General features: G+C 39.7%; 1 protein-coding gene across 2 annotated transcripts in view; it reads left to right on the top strand.

The window, feature by feature from the left end:
* Positions 1 to 21,217: 21,217 nt before the first annotated feature.
* Positions 21,218 to 22,030, top strand: part of PPT1 (palmitoyl-protein thioesterase 1) — a 25,128-nt gene continuing 24,315 nt past the window's right edge. For both annotated transcript variants that reach the window (XM_079113723.1, XM_079113722.1), the window contains exon 1: positions 21,218 to 21,375. In XM_079113723.1, coding sequence (XP_078969849.1) covers positions 21,252 to 21,375 — 124 coding nt within the window. In that variant the 5' untranslated portion in view covers positions 21,218 to 21,251. The remainder of the gene's footprint in view (positions 21,376 to 22,030) is intronic.

The raw sequence follows: 22,030 nt of genomic DNA, 5'->3' as shown, positions 1-22,030 counted from the left end.
GGTATTTTTGGATGTTACACTGGCAGGATGCTACTGGCATCAAATGGGAAGAGGCCAAGGATGCTACTTAACAGCTTGCAATGCATAGAACAGTCCCTCACAACAAAGAAATACCCAGCCCAAAATGTCAATAGTGTCCAAGTGTAGACAGATCAATCTAGAGTAAAAAGAAAGATCTTTATCATGGCTTATAAATCTCTACTGATCTGGCAATGGGGGACTCTACAGTCATCTCCCTTCACTCCCCTTTCGACTCACTCTCCTTCAATAGCAGTAGCCTATTTGCTTTCTCAAACACACCAAATCCACTTCTGCCTTGGAATCATTGCACGTTATTCTCTTTGCTTAAGAGCCTCTGCCCCTAATAACTATGTGACTGAATCATTTCTCCTTTTTCAAGTCTTTAAATAAATGTCCCATCTCAGTGAGACCCGCCTTGAACATCTTATTTAAATTTACATCTCCTTCTTGCTCTGTTCTATTTTTTAAAATTTGATTTCAGTTATTACTGTCTGACCTATTAGTTATTTTGCTTATTAGTATGCTTATTGCTGTCATCTGTGTTCACTGAGTACCACAAGAATTTTTGTCCATTTTGTTGACTGAGTTGATCCATGTGCCTGAAATGGTACCCAGTATTCAGTAACATCAATAAATATTACCTGAATTAATTGGCTGAATGAGCTTGACCATCTCCAAAGCCTTTAAAAACACATAGGTGAGCCTGGTGTGTTGGCACATATTTATAGTCTCAGTTACTTGGGAGGCTGAGGTGAAAAGATCACTTGAGCCCAGGATTTGGAGACCAGCCTGGGTAATATAGTGAGATCTCATCTCAAGTGTGAAAAAAAAAAAAAAAAAAAAAAATATATATATATATATATATATGGGCTTTCACTATTCAATGCCAACATGAAGTTTCCAAATGATTTTTGTATTTAAAAATACAAATTACATATTACAAATTATACCCAATAGTACAATCTCATACCTTTACAAAACTTTTTGAAAATTCAGAGTATTCTCTTATACTGCTGTTCTGATCTCCAGGACACTGGAGCTAGTCACCAAAATGTTGCCAAGTTGTTTAAACTGAGTTCCCAGAATCTCATTGCTTACATATTAAGGATTCAAAGGTAAAGGTGCATTTCTTGGTGGCATTAGGCCAGCCTGCTTACCCGTTTCTCTTCATTGCATTTTGAGATACACATTACATTTATATTAACAAAATTAATGAAATTGATCTTTGTTTATTTTTGGGTTTGCCCCCAAATTTTCCAAATAATTGCAGATACAGACCACACACCCCATTATAAACATAAATATATATACATGTGTGCACAAATTACAGAAAATCAAGCATTTAATTTTGCTCATAAAAATTTGGAAAACTCCAAATTGCAAGGATGAATTATGGTAGATCTTACGTAGCAATGAACAACCTCACCACATAGGATCACATAATTCCTGATCCTTAAACCAAAATAACTTCAAAACTTGTCAAGAAGGTAGATTTAATTTCTTTTCAGTATTTCAGTATGGAGCTGTTGCCTACAATTTTTAATTTAAATTCTCCGGTATGGTACAGTTTTCTTTGCTTTTCTCTTTGGTTGTGCTCCTTTTTTAATATGAAGTAGAAAACTGTTAAATTAAGTTCTACTGCTAAGTCTGACAACATCTATACCTTAAAAAAATTTTTTTTATGGCAAGTAGGTTGAACCCAGGGCCACAGGCTTGCTAGGCAAGTGCTCTACCACTGAGCTACATCCCTCAATAGACTAATAGATTATTTTTATATGGGGGAATTAAACCCGAGTGCTCTACCACTGAGCTACATTCCAGGACTTTTTATTTCTTTATTTTTAGACGGAGTGTCGTTAATTTGCCCTGGCAGTGCTTTTTGTTTTTTTCCATGCAAGAGATTTTATTAAGTGAACAGGCAGAGTGTCTGCCTGCAGGGTGACAGTGAGAGAGAGAGAGAGAGAGAGAGAGAGAGAGAGAGAGAGAGAGAGAGAGAGAGAGAGAGAGAGAGAGAGAGAGAGCGCTACCCTGGCAGTCCTTGAACTTAAGATTCTCCTGCCTCAGGATCCATGCTTGGCTACAATAGATTTTTGTTTTTGTTTTTGTGGTGTCTGGAATTGAACCCAGGGCCCCAGACATGCTAGCAAGCATTCTACCATTGAGCTACATCCCCAATCCTACGACAGACTTTAAAAATAGTTTAAGTTGTAGAGGGACACAATAACTGTATTTTATTTATTTTTATGCGGTGCTGAGTATGGAACAGTGTCTCACACATGCTAGGCAAGCGTTCTACCACTGAGCTGTAACTCCAATAGACTTTGGGTTGGTTTTGGTTTTGTTTTGTTGTTTTTTTTTCCCTGAGTTGCTTAGGGCCTTGCTAAATTGCTGAGGCTGACTTTGAACTCATGATCCTCCTGCCTAAGGATCCCAAGCTATTGGGTTTATAGATATGTACCACTTTGGGTTTATAGGTATGTACCAGTGTGCCCAGCTATCATAGGCTTTTTTTTTTTTTTTTTTTTTTTTTGTGGTGCAGGGGATTGAACCCAGGGCCTTGTGCATGCAAAGCAAGCACTCTACCCACTGATCTATATCTCCAGTCCTATAATAGATTTTAATGGGTGCTGACAGCAGAGAGTTGAAGCTTGTGTTCTCTGATGAAGTCCTAGCACACTGACATTTGCTGGCAAAAGTGACAGTAAAACTAATGACTTCTGGATTGAAGGCATATTTGAGTCAAGCTATATTCTGCAAAAGTTTCTTTCTTATTGTGGTATTTTTGCATAACCTGTTTAAAATTTAGTGCTTTCCTCCAATTCCTTCTTAACTAAAGATATATTTTTCCAACAACCATAGTTATATTATTTTATTAAGGGCTGCTAACCATTGTATTATGAAATGCAATTCAACTATTACTAACGGTTGACTTACAAAATTCTGGTAGTTAGCATAAAATAATATTGTGAAGTCTACAAATTTTGATAACTGGCTTTATAGTGAAAGAATCTCATGTGCATTTTCTATTTTACTTAGAAATAAGAGTTTTGTTTGTTCTAAAAATAATTGACCATGTCTACTTGAATAGATTCTCTTTACTCTGAGGGCTTCGTGTTTCTGGCTAACATCCAATAAAGCTGAGTTTCAAGCTTCCTGGTGCTTTTCAGGGCTAGACCATTTTTATTTTGCATCTCAGCAGATAAGAGCATTCTCATTAAAGAGAATATTTACTAATAAATTGACATGTTTTGCTCTGAATGGCTCCCAAATGAGGCAGGAGAATTAAAGATAGAAGAAATTCCAATTCTTCTTAATCCACCCACTAGAGACAATTAAACAGAGCCCTCCAAACAAGAGGACATTAATAAGAGGGGGAAGGGTGCTTATTTATTGGGCACCAGTAGACAAAAGAGTAAGCAATGGCACCAACAGTCTCATTATTTCTAATTGCCCATTCTTTTCCCAACAGGGTTCTCCCTCAGGATGAAGTTTCTGCCAGGGCCCCTCCTAAACCAACTGTTCCTGGAAACCAACGTCTTAGTTGTGTGTTGGGAAGGAAATTCCAAGGTGTCACCTGTAGCTTCAGAAGTCCTCTTAGAGGGTTTTCAGTCCTTTCCCATGTAAGCAGACTAATATTTGGACCCCTTTCCTCATCTCTCAGGGTATGACCATCACAAAGAGAACCTTCAGAAATCCTTTATGAAGGTTTAGGCTCCTATGAATTTGGTTATCATGACTATGCTCTCTGAACCTGATTCTCTTCCTGCATGTGGACAGAGCTCAGACCCTGGGCTAGCAGATTCTTATTTGGGTAGCTTGCTTGTCTTCTCATCTCCAGTTTATCTAGACAAAATTGCAAGTTATAGCATTCTATATATCTTAATAAACATTACCCTACTAGGAAACAGTATGGTTTCTTTTCATTTGGAGCTTTATGATCTCTAAATGGGAATCTTCTGGATCCAAGGTTCCCTGTGAGCATGATGTGAACTTATCTTCTGGAGCAGATTCCTCCAGATAGATAAGAAGCCTTGCACCTTGCTGAAGATCAGAGAACAGACACAAAAAGCAATATACAGCAATCAGCAGATACAAAGATCAAGACGAAAGGGATATATGCATGTGTTCAAGGCTTTTCCTTAGCCTGTCTTTAGGGTTCAGGCCCTAAGCAAAATGCCACAGGTGCATTAGGATGGAAAGACAATACTGGAAGAAGATTTAATTACTGGAAAGACTCTGGGCTAATGAGGAACTGGGTCTACTAGAGCAATGAGGAGGCCTTTGTGGAGCAAACAATTAGCCTCTGAATCTCTCCTTATTAGAGACCAACTCACCATGATGACTCAGTTAGACATATTAAGGAATAAGTTGTTCAAGAAGAGCAGTGGGCTGGGGTTGTAGCTCAGTGGTAGAGTGCTTGCCTAGCATGTGTGAGGTCCTGGGTCCAGTCCTCAGTACCACATAAAGATAATAACTAAAATAAAGGTATTGTGTCCATCTACAACTAAAATATATATATATATATATATATTTCAAATATATATACTATATATATATATTTCAAATATATATACTATATATATATATTTCAAATGCTTTGACCATTTAACTACTGTGGTTGATGCTCTTCATATGTGTATATATGAACATATACACATGCATATATACAGATGCTCTTCATATGTGTGTGTATATATATATATACATATACATATATATACATAGATATATATAGATAGATTAGATACCTGTATATACACATATGAAGAGCATCAACCACAAGAGTTAAATAGACAAAGCATTTGAAAAAAAGAAAATGAAGCTGTCTCTCTGGAGATGGCTTTCATTCTCCCTTAAATGTATAATCCTTGCTTTACCCCCAAATCTTCTCACTTTCAAGATGGCCAGCATTCTCCCTTAAATTTTAAGTATTTCCTACTTTGTTCCCCCAAAAATCTCTCCCTGTAGATAACCTGCATTCTCTCTTGTGTGTTGGCTTTCCTGAGTCTGCCTGTGCCTCTGAAAAAAAAAAAAGGGGAAATAAATAGTAAACAATACATGTACCAATATTCTTTTTTGCTAGAAATGAGGAAAAAATGCAAAAGAAAGCACATTTAGTGGTCATATGGTGGTTCCCTTCCTAGTCTTTTGAGGAATCTTTATATCACTTTCCAAAATGGTTGTACTAATTTGCAGTCATACCAGCAACATATTTGTAACTTTTCTCCCACATCCTCATCAGAATTTATTATTTGTATTCTTGTTGATTGACATTCTGACTGGAGTGGGATGGAATCTCAGTGTAGTTTTGATTTGCATTTCCCTGATTGCTTTGGATATTGAATCCTTTAAAAAAGAAAAAAGAAAGCACATTCAACACTCCATTTGGCCCTTCTCAACTAAAACAAACTATACTTAAAGCAAGAACCCCCATTTCTGATGAGATAGTGACAAAACTGAGATGAGAATGGACATGAAAATAGGAATACCATTTGGGAAAACAAAATAGCCATAACTAATGGTAGATTTTATTTAATGTATAGTTCAATGACTTTTAGTATATTTTACAGTTATACAGCTATTTGTACAACTTAGAAACAGTCTTGAAGATACTATATTCTTGAAATTACTCTTGGGTCAATAACAATAATAGTAGTTATCCCTTATTGAATACTAACTCAGGTTCAAGCACTTAACATGTTATTTATTCTCACAACCGCCCTATAAGGAAGGTAGTATTAATGACTCTATTTTACAAATGAAATGCTGAGAATCATGTTAGGTAATTTGAACTACCACAGATAGTAAGTCATAAAATTAGTGTTAAAAAACTGACCTTCTGTTTCCAGAAGCTACAACTCATAATCACTATTCTATACTATATGGAAGTAATACAATGAAAGTAAAAAGTTCCATGCAGGAAGAGTTAATTTCAGAATTCTGTAAGATTCAATAATGGGTCTGACTTACATGCTCAATAATCCAATACAGAATAGTTTTAATAAATTATGGTATGTCCATTACCCAGTCCTAAGGAGAGAAAAAAGTCAGAGTCTGTAGAAACAAGGAAAATGTTTATGAAATTCTATGTATGGGGCTGGGGATGTAGCTCAGTGGGTAGAGTGCTTGCCTCATGAGCACAAGGCCCTGGGTTCAAACCCCAGCACCGCAAAAAAAAAAAAGAAAGAAATTCTATGTAGAGTATAATAAATAGTTTTTGGATGAATGAGTAAACCAGCAAAGCCCCTGCCTTCTGTAACATCTGGTTTCTCCAGTGATCATCGCTTGCCTTACATCTTGGGCTGAGCCATTTGTCTCCTTGCCTGGTGCTTTTCAAAAACATCTGTGGGAGCTGAGTGTGGTGGCCCACACCTATAATCCCAGCAGCTCAGGAGGCTGAGAAAGAAAGATCACGAGTTCAAAGCCAGCCTCAGCCATGTAGAGAGGCCCTAAGCAACTCAGTGAGACCCTATCTCTAAATAAAGTATGAGATAGGGCTGGGAATGTGGCTCAGTGATCAAGTGCCCTTGAGTTCAATTCCCGGTACTGGGGCGGGGCGGGGGGGGGGGGGGCGGGGGGCGGGGCGGAATGACTGTGGGGTAGTGAAATCTCTGTTACTAACTCCATGGATTCTTTTTTTTTTTTTTTATACACATTTTTATTTGTAGAAATAGATAACTCTATTTTATTCATTTATTTTATGTGGTGCTGAGGATCGAATCCACTGCCTCCCATGTGCTAAGCAAGTGCTCTACCACTGAGCTTCAATCCCATCCCTCCATGGATTCTTGTGCTATCTGGAGAATCAGATGAAAGCACAACTGAGACTTTATTCTTTTGCTGAGCATAAGGGAGACTGCACGTGGGGGACAGAAATCCTACACTGACTCAAACAAAGAGCAAAGGTGTAGACAGCTTTTATGTCATCTACAGCATAGGAAGGGACCTGGTCTCTTGATGTTGTCACATGTAGAGGTGGACTTCCAGATGCCTCTGTGTGTTTCATCATGCCTCTCCTTGTGATGCACGTTCATTACCACATTAGGTCCCTCTTTCTCAGGGTGAGTTTTTACTGTGTTTGCCCCTCACCACCTGAAATCTGCCCCCTTATCATCTGGGAGAGTTCGTAATATTATTTTCAGAACAGGACAGCCAAGTGTTCTGTGTCAGTGGTTTGATTTTAGTGACCTTGTCTTATCTGGCTCCAGATTCTTGGTATTTCTGCTGACTGCATAGTATCAGAAGACTGAGATAGTTTTCCAACTTCCAGTCTCCAGGTGTGTTATCTTAAATCCATAGCCTTGAAGATCATTCCAATTTGTGTGTGTGTCCTGGGGGGGGGGGGGGAGATTGAACCCAGGGGCGCTTAATCATTGAGCCACATCCCCAGCCCTTGTTTAATGTTTTATTTAGAGACAGGATCTTGCCAAGTTGCTTAGGGCCTTGCTAAATTGCTCAGGCTGGCTTTGAACTTGTGATCCTCCTGCCTCAGCCTCCTGAGGTGCTGGGATTATAGCTGTGCAGTACCCTTGTCCAGCCCTGTGGCACTGGAGATTGAACCAGTGCCTCATCCATGCTGGGCAAGCACCCCACCACTGAGCTACTCCCCAGCCCTTCTATTTTTTATTTTGAGACAGGGTTTTTGCTAAATTGCTCAGGTTGAACTTGGAATCCTCCTGCCTCAACCCCTTGAGTAGCTGGGATTACCGAAGTAGACCACCTATAAGGAAAAAATTTTGATGGTGTTGTCTGTGTTTGCAAAGTAGGGTAAAGAGTTCTATCTGCCTGTGGACAAAATCTGGAAGTCAGCGTACAAATAATTAAAATAGTTGCAATGTTTGCCAGAAGATTATATTTTAAAAATATCCTACAATGTTATTACACTGACTTTTCAGCAACATTTTAAAGAAAAGCAGTTGCCTTGACCTTCATCTTGATATGCCTAAGACAAAAGCCAAATTGATGGATGACTTAGAGCTGGGCACATCCAACACAAACCTTAGATCTTGCCAAGAATTCATCCTTTAGAGCCTGGTGCCGTGGCTCATGTCTACACCTGTACATGCTGGAGGGCTTCCTAGGTTGGAGGGCCTTCCTTGCACATGCTGAGGTAGAACCAGATATGCCTAGAAATGTAGTAATTCTTGGAAGCAGCGCTTAATCAATGGCTGATGAGTCCAAAGAGATTTAAATACTCTAGTTCCCTTGTCCCATTTGGGACAAAACCCTGAAATGTTACTGTAACAGTCTACAGGGGTCTCCTGTGGGCTTGAGCCAAACTGAATATCTGTGAGACTGGCTGATATCACACTTTTGCTTACTGGGTTTGTCGTTTTTGTGTTGCTGTGACAAACTACTTGAGCTAATCAACCTAAAGGGAGGAAAGATTTCTTCTGGGTTATTGCTTGTGCTTTCAGAGGTTTCAGTTCATGGTTGCTTGAACCCCTTGTTTTGGGCCTGTAGCAAGGCAGAATATCATGGCAGGGAGTGAATGGCAGAGCAAAGCTGCTCACCTCATGGCAGCCAGGAAGCATAAGAGAGGAAGGGGCTGAGGTCCCAATATACTTGGAGACAAATGAAGATGAAAACACATCCTGTCCATCAAGGGCCCACCCACAACGACCCCACTTCCTTCCACTAGACCATACCTCTTACATGTTCCCCCAGCTCCCAAAAGCATCCTTAGCTGGGGATCAAACCTTTAACATAAGAACCTTTGGGAGACATTTAAGATCCAAACCATAACACTTAGACTCCTTTCATTTCCAGTCATACCTCTTACTCTTCAGAATACTTTTTTTTCTTGGTATAGAGGATTGAACCCAGGGCCACTTTACCTCTGAGCTACACACCTCGACATTTTAGAAAACTTTTTAACTTTTAAGACAGATTCTCGCTAAATTGCTGAAGGCCTCTCAAGTTGCTGGGATTATAGGCACATGCCACAGTGCCTGACCAGGGTACTTCTTTTTCTTTTTTGGTACCAGGGATTGAACCAAGTGATGCTTAACCAGTGAGACACATCCCCAGTCCTTTTTTATATTATGAGACAGGGTCTTGCTGAGTTGCTTTAGGACCTCACTAAATTGTTGAGCAGCTGTTGGGATTACAGGTGTACATCATTGTGTCCAGCCAAGATACACTTTTTTTAAAGATATTTTTTAGTTGTTAATGGGCCTTTATTATTTTATTTATTTATATGCTGAGAATTGAACCCAGGGCCTCACACGTGCTAGACAAGTGTTCCACCACTGAGTCACAACCCTAGCCAGGATACTTTTTAATATACCACTTTTACATGATCTTTATCTCAAGGTCTGCTCTTGAGGAATCTAATCTAAAACACTAAAGCACATTGGTTCAGAGTTATGAGACCCAAACAAAACCAGTCTATAGGCAAATCCAAATTTTTCTCCTAAGAACTGGAAACTTGAACTAAGAGACAGAGATAGAAAGTTCCTTAGACCTATGTCATCTTTTTAAAAAATGTTTTGAAGTTGTAAATGGACACAATGCCTTTATTTTATTTATTTACTTTTATGCGGTGCTGAGGATTGAGCCCAGTGCCTCACACATGCTGGGCGCGCGCTCAACCACTCAGCTGCAACCTATGCCAGCCAGACCTATGTCATCTTAATTGAAGCCTTTATCTGAGAAGATTCACAAACCTGGTTCTGATATCCTCAGAGATGCCATATTACCTGGTTTTCCCAGGACTGTATTATTCAACTCTTCTGTCACTTCTCTGAGGTATCACAGGAACATTCCAGTTCATTTGCTTTTTAACTCATGTCAGCCAGAATTGATTCCAATTTCAGGTAAGCACTATGATATGGTTTGGATGTTGAATGTCCTTCAAAGGCCCATATATTAAAGGCTTGGTCCCCAGGTGGTGCTATTGAGAGGTGGTTGGACCTTTAGGAGAGGGGGCCAAGTGGGAGGTTCTTGTGCCCTCAAAGGGGATTGTGGGACCCCAGTCTCTTCTTCTTGCTCTCTTTACTTTCTGATGCATGATGTAAGTGGTTTTCTCTGCCATCCACCCATCATGATGTGCCACCCTTACCAGAGAGCAATGGGCCACCTGATCTTGTACTGGAATTTCCAGAACTGTGAGCCAAAATAAATCCATCGTTCTTTCTTTTTTTATCTTTTATTTCTTCTTCTCTCCTTCCTTCCTCCCTCCCTCCCTCCCTCCCTCCTTCCCTTCCTTCCTTCCTTCCTTCCTTCCTTCCTTCCTTCCTTCCTTCCTTCCTTCCTTCCTTCCTTGATGGACTGACAGATCTGACTCCATGAGAATGTTATAGGCCAGACTCTAAGGGAAATGACTAAACAGACTCCATTTTGCTCTGAGACTCCATGTTATGTAGGAACTAAGCTTCTCCCATGGGAACACCCCGCCTCTGTGCCCATCATCAGTTACTTGGTGTGACATGTTTAATAATATACAATGTCAACTCCTATGTAGTAAAGAATTGCTCTCTTTTTATTCTTATTGCTCCTAAACAATGTACCATGTGAACAGTGATTGTGTGGATGTTAGTAACCATTCTTTAGTTCGTACCTTCGTAAGGGTCATTTTGACCCACTTCCCCCCCTGTTGATGATCTCATGCTGTTAATGTGAAATTTCAAATCACAGCAACAGACACTTACGATTAATGTGATTTTTGGTGTAAGAACACCTACAACCCTGTGGTCGGGGCTGTTCTCCCAATAGCCATTTTTTGGGGCATTGTGTGAGACAGTCAGCCGGCCAGCTTAATAAAGACTCTCAAATTTGGACTTCTCAGTGGTGATCGGTCTGTTCTTAAGTTGTGCCCCATAACACTTCCTTCTTTTCCTCTCTCCCTCCCTCACTGGGGATTAAACCCAAGAGTGCTTTACTATTGAACGACATCCCCAGCCCATTCTTATTTATTTTGAGACAGGGTCATGCCAAGTTGCTGAGGGTCTTGCTAAGTCACTGATGCTGCCCTTGAATTTGTGATCCTCCTGCCTCAGCTTCCCAAGGCTCTGAGTTACAGGTGTGCACCACTGTACCCTGCATAACTCTTTTTATAAGTTAATTATTTCAGAGATTTAATTATAGTAACATGAAGATTTAATTATAGTAACATGAAAATGGCTAATACACAACTCATCTGAAGAACAGACAGAAGTTTGGTGAGGTCAGTGTGAGAAGGATGGAGAGACTGCCAGACTTGCCTGGAGAGATATTCAGGGCCTACAGAATATGGTCTAGTAGACCACAGTACCCCAAGTTCCTTCTCTATACTTGAATAAATTGGATATAATTGAAGAGTTTAGATACAGTAATGGTGTGATCCGAATTGAAACTTTTTTACAGTGGCTCCAGTTGCGCAATTGGTTAGCACGCAGTACTTATATGAATTGAATTTTTTTTTAAAAAAGAAACTGTACCAACTTTTAAAGAAATATTTTTAGTTGTAGATGGGCACAATACCTTTATTTTATTTATTTATTTTTATGTGGTACTGAGGATTGAACCCAGTGCCTCACATGCGGTAGGCAAGTGCTCTACTACTGAACTACAACCCCAGCTCCTGAATTGAATTTTTTAAAAATTTCAACTGCCTAGAGCCTATGATCAACTTCCTTCCTGTGCTAGAGGCCACAGAGAAGGGACCTGGGCTTTTCCTTCAGCAACTGCAGATGAGTAGACTGCAGGCTCCCCAGGTCCCCCTTCCTCAGACTACAACCTGGACAGCTGTCCTTTGAAGGACTTTCACATTTGCAATGTTTGCTTTCAATACTCATCAATTATTAAATAAGAATGTGTGGTGCACCATACTTGGGTCAGATCCTCTGAATACAAAGTGAATAAGACCTAGCCTCTACTTTTGAGAATTTACCAGTTTCATGGAGAGACTGAGGTAAATAGATGGATGCAGATACTCTAAACAAGATGAGCACAAGAGGGCTATGGGAGAACACAGGAGTGTCTGGTAAAGGAAAGATGCTCATGCTGGGGATATAGCTGATAGAGTGCTTACCTTGCAAACACAAGGCCCTGGGTTCAATCCCCAGCACCACACACACACACACAGAAAATGCTTGAGATGAGCACTGAAGATTTGGGTGGCTCTCAGAGTCAATAAGTTTTGAAAAGATCAAAAGTGAGATTCAAGCTAAATATTAGGTAATTTATTAAAGTACTACATTTTTTAAATGGAAAAAAAAATGGGACAGTTGGGTCTTTATTCCTTTGTAAGAGTACCTAGTACTGGTATCCTTTGCCCAAAGGCCAACGTATGAGACTGGCTCTCTAAAGACAGAAGGGATTTAAGTCTCCTAGAGAGAATATTTTACCTGACAAAAAGCACATCAGACTTGCTTAAAAGGAAGAGGGGGATAAAAAGAAGAAGCAGCTTTTACTCAGGAGTGTTTTATGCAATGGCTCCACTCCCCTCATGATGGAGTCACTTATGAAAGTCACCCACTGCTGCCACTCCCCATCCATGCACCCTGTGAACACCCTATGTGATGATATGCTCTTCCTGTTCTCATAGAGCCCATGATTGGGATAGGCCTAAGGGGAAAACACCCATCCAGAGGAATACCCATGGTATCTTGCTCCACAGGACTGTGAGTGGGCAACCAGGCATCCAAAGAGGAAAACACAAAACAAAAGAAGAAACAAAAACAAACAAAAGACAAGCAAGCAAACAAAAGAAACCCAAGTTTCCTTAAAGAAATGAGATATCATCTTTCAAAGTTGTAAGATAACAAGTATTTAGGGGCTGGGGAGATAGCTCAGTCAGTAGAGTGCTTGCCTTGTAAGCACATAGGCCTTGGGTTCGATCCTCAGCACCCCCCCCCCAAAAAAAAGAAAAAGAAGTACTTAACCCTAGAATTTTTCAAGAGATTCAGAGCCATAATTAGTTAAAGGTTCTTAAGAGGGATTTCTTTCAGTACTATTACAATAAAAGAGATAAATTCAGTAAAACTGAGCTGAACTTTGAATATAGTAAAAACAGCTAAAATGGCTGGGGATCTACAGCCAACAGACAGAGTGAGGTGTCAGTGGGTAGAGAATTACAAGAGAGACCTCAAGGGTGAGGGTATTCTTGGTAAACTGGCCTAACAGGATTCTTGCTAAAGGTAGACCAAGGACTTAAGACACTGAGGGTGGGGAATCAGATATTAATGGTGATCAGATATCAAGGGGGGAGGGTTTCTCATTAAATGAGTTAGCAAGATTCTTACTCTAAATCTGGGCAAGGCAGGCTAAGGACCGGGACTAAGAATGAGGCCCAGGTGAAAAGAGAGCTCAGAGGAATCTATCCAAAGTTTGATCAAAGAGAGAGTTTGTCAGAATTTGTCAGAGTATGTTACATGCTCCGTGAAAATCTCTCAAAGACAGACTTTAACAAAATGAAAATGGGATCTAGGGCTGGGACTATAGGTTAAGAGGTAGAGCACTTGCCTAGCATGCCTGAGGTTCTCCTTTTGATCCTCAGTACAGAGAGGGAGAAGGGATGGTGTGAGGGGAGAACAGGAATCTAAGAGGAGCCCAGGGGATATAAATAATGCAGGTATATAAGCAAAGTGAAAAAAGTAAGATCCTAAGATCTTGATGCACACAACACTCCCTTTTGAGTTTCAAAGTTTTAAGGACATAGCACTATACTTCCATCACTATTTATTATATCATGCCATTTATTATATATACATATATATAACATAAAATTATAATATGGCAAATACTGGGTTTGAGTTTTTTTAAAGTATTTTTTTCATTTGTAGATGAACACAATTCCTTTATTTCATTTATTTATTTTTATGTGGTGCTGACTATCAAACCCAGTGCCTTACACATGCTAGGCAAGCGCTTTACCACGGAATCACAACCCCAGCCCCCTGGGTTTGAGTTTTTAATTTTAGTTAATGTATATGCAAGTCACAGAAGACTTAATTTAGTCACAGAAAATAATATAAATGTTATAAATGTTTCCAATGATTAAAATTTAGAGGATGAAAAAGAGAGGTGGAATGAAGGAAAAAATTGTTAATTTCTTTATCTTTCACTGGGAGGAGATACAAAGTTGGTAAATCAATAAATAATTATACCGATTGAAGAAATAAGGAGAATTAAATAGCAGAAATAGGGAGAAAAAGAGGCTTTATCTTCTTTTTCATAATCTTAAATTCTAAGCAGCGTGTATGTATGTGTGTGTGTGTGTGTGTGTGTGTGTGTACACATGGTAACATTTTTTGAAAGCTTTAGAAGTTTTCTTAATGGTACAGAAAAATGTTTCTTTTCCATTTGGCAAGAAAATAGATAAAAGCATTTTCTTAGAAGGTTTTAGTATAGATGGCATGTCTAATATAACTTTAAAAATATTTTTTTGATGTTGATAGACCTTTATTTTATTCATTTATTTATATGTGGTGCTGAGGATTGAACCCAGTGCCTCACACATACCAGGCAAGCGCTCTACCACTGAGCCACACCCCCAGCCCCTCTAATATAACTTTTAAAAATTTTTTGGTGCTGGAGATTGAACACCTAACTTCACATATGCTAAACTTGTATTCTTCTATTGAGCTCCACCCCCAGCCCAACTTTTATGTCACTTTTGGAGCCCTCAATAGGACAAATCAAGAAATCTTGGTGTTGCTTGTATTCATTGCTGCCACGGGTATTGGCATGGCGCACAGCCTTTTTTCACGACTCAAATGATTAAGTAGATTGTGTCTCAGTCCAAGTATTTCCTGTTTTTAGTCAGTTGGTGAAATTTCATCTCATTTTATTGAAAGGCCTACAATAAGTATGTTTTTTTAAAGCAAGCAACTTTATTAAAAATTTCTAATCTGTACAGTGTTATCATTTCTTGCAGGCAAAAAAGAAATCTAAAACTTTTGAACATTCATATGCTGCTTTATGTTCCCATTGTTTCCTGTACTGTAGAGTCTATTCAAGGAATATCTGATATGCACCTTATTAACTTTCAGTACTCTTTGAAGTTACGTTGAAATTCAGGCTTTGCAAGTTCTACTTCCTGTACCATTTTAATAAGCTTCAGAGGCTGCTTATTAAAAAAAAAAATTCAGGAATTGACTTAAATTGAGAGAACTTTGCTTGTCTCCCACAGAATAGTTCCTCCTGAAACCAAATCCAGAGGAAGTAAGAATTCTGTACTTCCCTACATGCATCCTTTTAATTCTTTGATTAAAAAATGTTGGGAGTCTGGGGAAGTCACTGGGAGAGATGGACCACAGGTTGAGTTGTGTGCACTGTGCTGCATTTGTTTAAGTAGAATAAAGATGTTAAGCCTGTTCCAGATGGTAGAAATGATTTGGATAAAGAAACAGAAGCAGGGATTTAGGAGAACACCCTTATAGATTAGCTCTGTCAAATGTGGGAGTAAAAGGAGGTAGGTGTAGGAAGACAGTTTATTTATTTATTTTGTACTGGGAATCACTGAGCCACATCCCAACTCCAGCCTCCACGCACCACCCTCCCCCTGCCTTTTTAAAATTTTGAGATAGGATCTCATGAAATTCCTTAGGGCCTCACTAAGTTGTGGAGGTTGACCTTAAACTTGCCATCCTCCTACCTCAGCCTCCTCCCAAATCACTGGAATTACAGACATGCGCCATGGTGCCTGGCTTATCCTATTTCTTAATTGGCTGAATTTAACTTTGAAGTGCTTTCTCAAGAATTTGAGAGCACTTTTCTAGGAGTTGTTTCATATTTGTGGGACTCTGCCTAGTATGGGAGAATGAACTCAGAGGCACTTAATCACTGAGCCACGTCCTCAGTGCTTTTTATTTTTTATTTTAAGATAGGGTCTTGTGAAGTTGCTGAGCCTGGCTTTGAACTGTGATCCCTCTGCCTCAGCCTCCCAAGCTGCTGGGATACAGACATACACCATCGCACCCAGTTTGGCTGTTTTTAGCATACTCAGAGCACACTTTAAAAAATTTTTAGCTGTAGATGGACACAATACCTTTATGTTATTTATTCATATGCAGTGCTGAGGATCTAGCCCAGTGCCTCACACATGCTAAGCAAGAGCTCTACCACTGAGCCACACCCCAGCTCCTGGGAGCACACTTTTGTTCTTTCAGAATCCTGTGGCCCATGCTCTGTTGTCTTCTTCTGTCTCTGGAAACTGCTATTGAGAAATTTGAAAACAGTCTTTTTTTCCCCCCTACTTGGATGCCTGTAATTACATTACCAGTCATGTCTACTCTGTTTCTTGTTGGGTTTAGTGTTATTAATCAGTTCTATGAAGGGACATGTTTGCTTTCTCAGATGTATACATTCCCTATTCACTTATTTCAGTTGTTTTATTATTTCTCTCTCTTCTTATGGGCCTTGCACATGCTAGGCAAGCACTCTACTAATGAGCCATGTCTCTAGTCCTATTATTTCATTTTTGAGTTTTAATTCTGTTGTGACTCATTGTCTTATTTGGTTGTTCTAGAGCTTAAGCACTTGGAGTGATTTTTTTTAATGTACTTGCCTTTGAATTGCTTTCAACTTTATCTGAAAATAAGGTATCTTTCCTATTGAACTGTAGTTTGAAGGCTGTTATTTTATGCTACATACATTTTTTTCTGTGATTTATAAGCTTGCCCAACGGATAGGAGGGGTCAGGACTCAAGAGAGATCCTGTGCAGCTTTTTCTGAGGTTTTGTTGTATCTGCTCCGGGATTCACTCTACCAGTGGTTGGTGTATACCATTCCCGTGGGGAGAACAGTTCCATCCTTGAACCTCCTCCAATTCAGTATGCTTTCCTGCAGCCCTCAGTGCCACCTTCAAGGGTTAATCTAGGCCACACTATCCACTCACTTTTTTCTCCCCAGTAGCCATTTTTACTTTTCCAAAGAGATGAAAATAAGGAAACTGCCTAGTTTTCTTCTTTTTTGTAATGTATGTGCATATGTGTATGCTAATTCTCAGGATATCATGAATCTAACTGCTCCAGATTTGATGGAATGGGGGAAAGACAGGAAGCCTTGACATGCACCAGTCCAGAATCTTCTGTTCCCTTCCTTGACTGCCACTTGTTGACATTTAAGATATGGAGCAGTTGCACTTTGTTTTTTGTGGTGGAAAGTTTAACTTTTTAAACTTTCTAGGTATTAATGGAAAGAGTCTGTGAGACAGCTTTATTCCATTTTCTATTTTTACTCTCAGTGAAACAGAGCAGAATGTATTAATACAGATAAATCCTTCAAAATAATGTTGAACAAAAATCTTTCAAAGCAAGTATAGTAACAGCCCATTAATATGAAATTGAAAATGTACATAAAATACCATACATTGTTACAGACAGATACATGCATGCATTTGTAGTAATTGTATGGGAACTTGTACCAGAATAATAAACACTAAATTCAGGAGATTTACCTGTGGGGAAGAAAGGAGGTGAAAAGGGAGGGACTTCGTTGTATCTGTAATGAAAATTTCCTAAGAAAAACTAATGTATTATTTTTTGTTGTTGTATTTTTAGAAAAACTGATTTAAAAAAAGAAAGAAAAAGAAGGAAAAAAGAGGATGAAAAAGTACACATTAGACAAATATGAACCAAAAGTCAGTATTAAAAATTAATGTTAGGGTTGGGGTTGTGGCTCAGTGGTACAGTGCTTGCCTAGCATGTGTGGGACACTGGGTTTGACCCTCAGCATCACATAAAAATAAATAAATAAAATAAAGGTATTGTGAAAAAAACAAAGGTGTTCAAGAATTAAAAAAAAAATTATGTCAAACAAATGCCAGAAACTATACTAAATAATAAGTTGAGGGGAAAATGATAAAGAAGTAACTCCTCAGTAAGATGTAAGGCTTCATAGCACATAAACCCCTTAAAAAATAAGTCCACAAACTTATGGGGGGAAAGCAATCTAATAGAAGTACAAGAAAAATCCATAATTATAATAGATATTAACATTACTACCTGAAACTCAATAATGAAATGGACCAATAACTGTGTAGAAGAGATGATGAACACAAATAGCAGATCTAAGGGACATACATGGAAACCTGAACCCATCGCATGTATAATGACAGACTTTTCAAGCACACGTGGAACATGTTTGAAAACCAACCAAATACTCAGCTTCAAAATGAGTCTCAATTTCTTCTATTCTCTTAACCTAGAAGTTCAGTGGTTTTTCCCTTTCTGCTGCCTTAGCTTCTGTCTTTGTGGGGTGTGGGTGTTGCCACCACCAGCCTCAGGGAGGTGGGGTGCAAGCTTCTCCCAGGTGCCCAAACAAAATCAGGCTCCACCCTCGCAGGTGCGGCACGTTCACATGCATTAAATTTTAATATGTTCATATCTTCATTTTTTGTGATTATAAAAGTTACATATTCTTGCTGTAAAAATTCAAACCGTACAGAAATTTATAAAGTAAAAAATGAAAGTTCCTTATAATACATCTCTCAAGAATACAACTTTTGGGTTGTGGTTGTAGCTCAGTGGTAGAGTGCTTGCCTAGCAGGTGTGAGGCACTAGGTTTGATTCTGAGCACTACATATAAATAAAAAAATAAAGGTTCATTTACAACTAAAAATATTTTAAAAAATATATAACTTTTGGGCTGGGATTGTAGCTCAATGGTAAGAGACTTGCCTAGCACTTGTGAGGCACTGGTTTGGATCCTCAGCGCTGCATAAAAAAAATAAAATCAAGGTATTGTGTCCATCTATAACTAAAAAAATGTTAAGAAAAAGAATACAACTTTTAAGTCCCCAGATATCTTTATACACCTATTTTCATTTTTCTTGTCAATGCCCACTAGAAATACATGAATATATAGATGTTGTTTTTTAAAGAACAGTTTGGTTGAGGCATATTTTACAAGTCATAAAATATACTTATTTTATCTGTATACTCCAATGATTTTTAGGATTTCATAGAATTGTGCAAACATCTCTGTATATATGTACATAGATACATAGTTACTTTCTTAATCCTTATTTAACCTACTCTCCCAATTCCAAAATTTCTTCTTAGTCTTTTTTTTTTTTTTTTTTTTTTTTTTTTGGTGCTGGGGATCGAACCCAGAGCCCTCTGCTTGCAAGGCCAGCACTCTACCAACTGAGCTATCTCCCCAGCCCCCAACCAAAATTTCTTATTGATGCTTACAGCATGAGAAACACAGCTAGAAGACTTCATTTGGCAACTTCTGATCTGCTCCTGTCACTTGAGTGACTACCAAATGCTAGTTGGTATTCCACTTATATATATTAGTGGTATTTTCTACTGTAACTTAGGTTTTTGAAAACACATGAAATATAAGGATTAAAAAATTTTTTCTGCAAAAACTAAATTGGAGGTGGGCACAGTGGCGGCACTCCTGTAATCCCAGGGGCTCAGGAAGCTGAGGCAGGAGGATCCTGGGATCAAAGACAGTCTCAGCAACTCAGTGAAACCCTGTCACTAAATAAAAATATGAAAAGGCTGAGGATGTGGCCCTGGGTTCAATCCCCAGTATAAAACAAACAAACAAACAAACAAACAAACAAAAAAGCACACAAAACCAAAACCAAAAACAAACACTAAATCGGATGCTTTGGAAAGGCTTGTTAAAGGCAAGTTGCTAAAAATTATTAAATTAGGTCTGGGTGAGAAATCTGTGAGTGTAAACATTATAATCATCCAGAATAATTTTGCATTTGGATTGTTTTACAAATGTCTTTCAGATATTGCTCCACTTTAAAAAAAAAACTTTAAAGAAATAGATGTTTCATTAAAGGTGATAAACAAATCATTTCAAGAAATCATTTTAATTCAGAGATACTATAATTATAGAAAAGGCCTAACTCACCTAAAAAGATTGGTGAAAGAATTTACATTTATAGGCCTTACATTCAAAAGAAAATGCTTACAATATACAATAAACTTACTTTTCTTTAGACAAATAAAACTGTATAATACTATACAATTCTGCATTTTAATGGAATTTTCAACCACCAACTACTAGTTGCAACTGTACCAGATGGAAGGGCTTCATGTCTAACCAGTTTTTTCTTTATAAAATATTGAGAATATTTTTCACGATAGTATACGTCTACCTCATCTGTATAAAGCCATTCTCATAGTATTTCATTGTAAACGGACACACTCTACTTAAGAGATTCCTTATTTTTTAAAATATTTTTAGTTGTAGATGGACACAATACCTTTATTTTATTTATTTTTTATGTGGTGCTGATGATCGAACCCAGTGCCTCACCCGTGCTATGCAAAGGCTCTACCACTGAGCCACAACCTCACCAACAGATTCCTTATTAAATCCATTTTTGTTTTGTTTTGTTACCGGGGGTTGAACCCAGGGGCACCTTACCACTGAGCTACATCCCCTGACAGGGTCTCACTAAATTGCTTTAAAACTATTTTTGGTGTTTTTCTGGAGCGGGATGAAGAGCAGGGAACTGAGATGGTGAAATGGATTAAGAAAGGATCCAGCAACAGAACACAAAATGGACTGAAGAGGGGAGGAAGGAAAAGGTGTAAGGGTTGATGAGTCTCTTGCAACAATCCAGATCCGAGATGAGACCCGGAAGTGGCGGGGGATTTCCCCATCACTCTTCAACAGCCCACAGATGCTCTCGTTAATCTGGTAGCCCTGGCATTTCTAGACAATACGCCTACTCTTTCTCCTCCTGTGAGCTAGGGCTCTTGTCAGCCTTTCTCCCAAATGTCATCTTTGCCTACTGAAATCCTACCTTTCCTTTCTGATGCAGAACAAATAATAACCCTGTCGTGATTAGCCCTGGCAGGAAATGATGTCTCCCCTTCCAATACAAACACAAGGCTGAGTCCTCTCTTCCTCTCTTCCTTCCACAGAGCATTTTCCCTTCATATGGCAGTGCGGTGCAATGGTAAAGAGGAACGACGTTGGACCCCACCAATTTGCTGCTATCTCTGTGATCTTGGCATCTTACCCAACTTCCCAGGGCCTCAGTGTTCTTACCTGTAAAATGGGAAGAAGTGTATAGCGTTATGAGGATTAAACCAGTGAAAGGCTGTAAAGCGGGGTGCCTGGTATATTCAGTAAGCGCTGAACAAACGTTAGCAATCGTTTTGCTTATGGTGGTGGCCGCGGAACCCTGGCGGGGGCGTGGTCGCCGGGAACTGTCCGCAGGCACCCTCCGCGCGGCAGCGTAGGGCCCCGCGCAGCCCGCGGCCGGCTCCGCCCAGGCCGGAGTGCGGTTCCCGGCGCCGCGCGCCCGCGGTCATGTGACAGCCAAGATGGCGGCGCCCGGCTCCTTGTGGCTCTTGGCTGTCGCCCTGCTGCCCTGGTCCTGCGCTGCCCGGGCGCTGGGGCATCTCGAGCCGCCGGCGCCGCTGCCGCTGGTGATCTGGCATGGGATGGGTGAGTCAGTGAGGAGAGCGTCAAAGGCTTTGGCGACTCTCCCAGTTCAGGTTCGCGTCTGCTAAATGAGGGTGTGGAGGGCGAGGACAGTGATTCCACAGCACCCGTCCGTTTAAGGATTTGGGGAGCTGCTCTGCACTGGGAGAAGGGAAGGGGCTGTCTGGTAGCGAGCGCTCATAGCTGGTACTGCGGCGGGGTCTCACGCTGCCCTTGTTCATCCTTGCAGCAGTGGCTCAGCGTGCAGCATCTTGAACTTGGTCAGGCTTGTTGGTCCTGCCTACCCGAGCGGCACATCTCTGCTCTTACTCGTTCACACATTGAACCGAAATTCGTTAGGCACTACATTATACATCCAACATATTAGCGAGCATCTGCTACGCACAAAGGATACGGCAATGAATGAAACAAACTGAATCTTTGCCCTTTTGAACCCTACTTTCCAGTGGGAGAGACAGCTTGTAAAGGAATAAATAAGTAAAACATTAACATGTCAAATGGTAATAAGTACAATGGAGAAAACCAAAGTGGGAAGAAGGATAGAGACGGAAGGTGGGATCGTGTAATTTTATAAAGCAAGTCAGGAAAGGATTCGAGACCAGAAGTGGGTGAGAGAAGATGTCACTTGGATTTCTGGTAGAAGGAACAGCAAATACAA

Source organism: Sciurus vulgaris (assembly GCF_902686455.1).
Source record: "Sciurus vulgaris genome assembly, chromosome: 1".
NCBI lineage: Eukaryota > Metazoa > Chordata > Mammalia > Rodentia > Sciuridae > Sciurus > Sciurus vulgaris.
The sequence above is the reverse complement of the archived record's forward strand: the minus strand, read 5'-3'. Positions and strand labels throughout refer to the sequence as shown.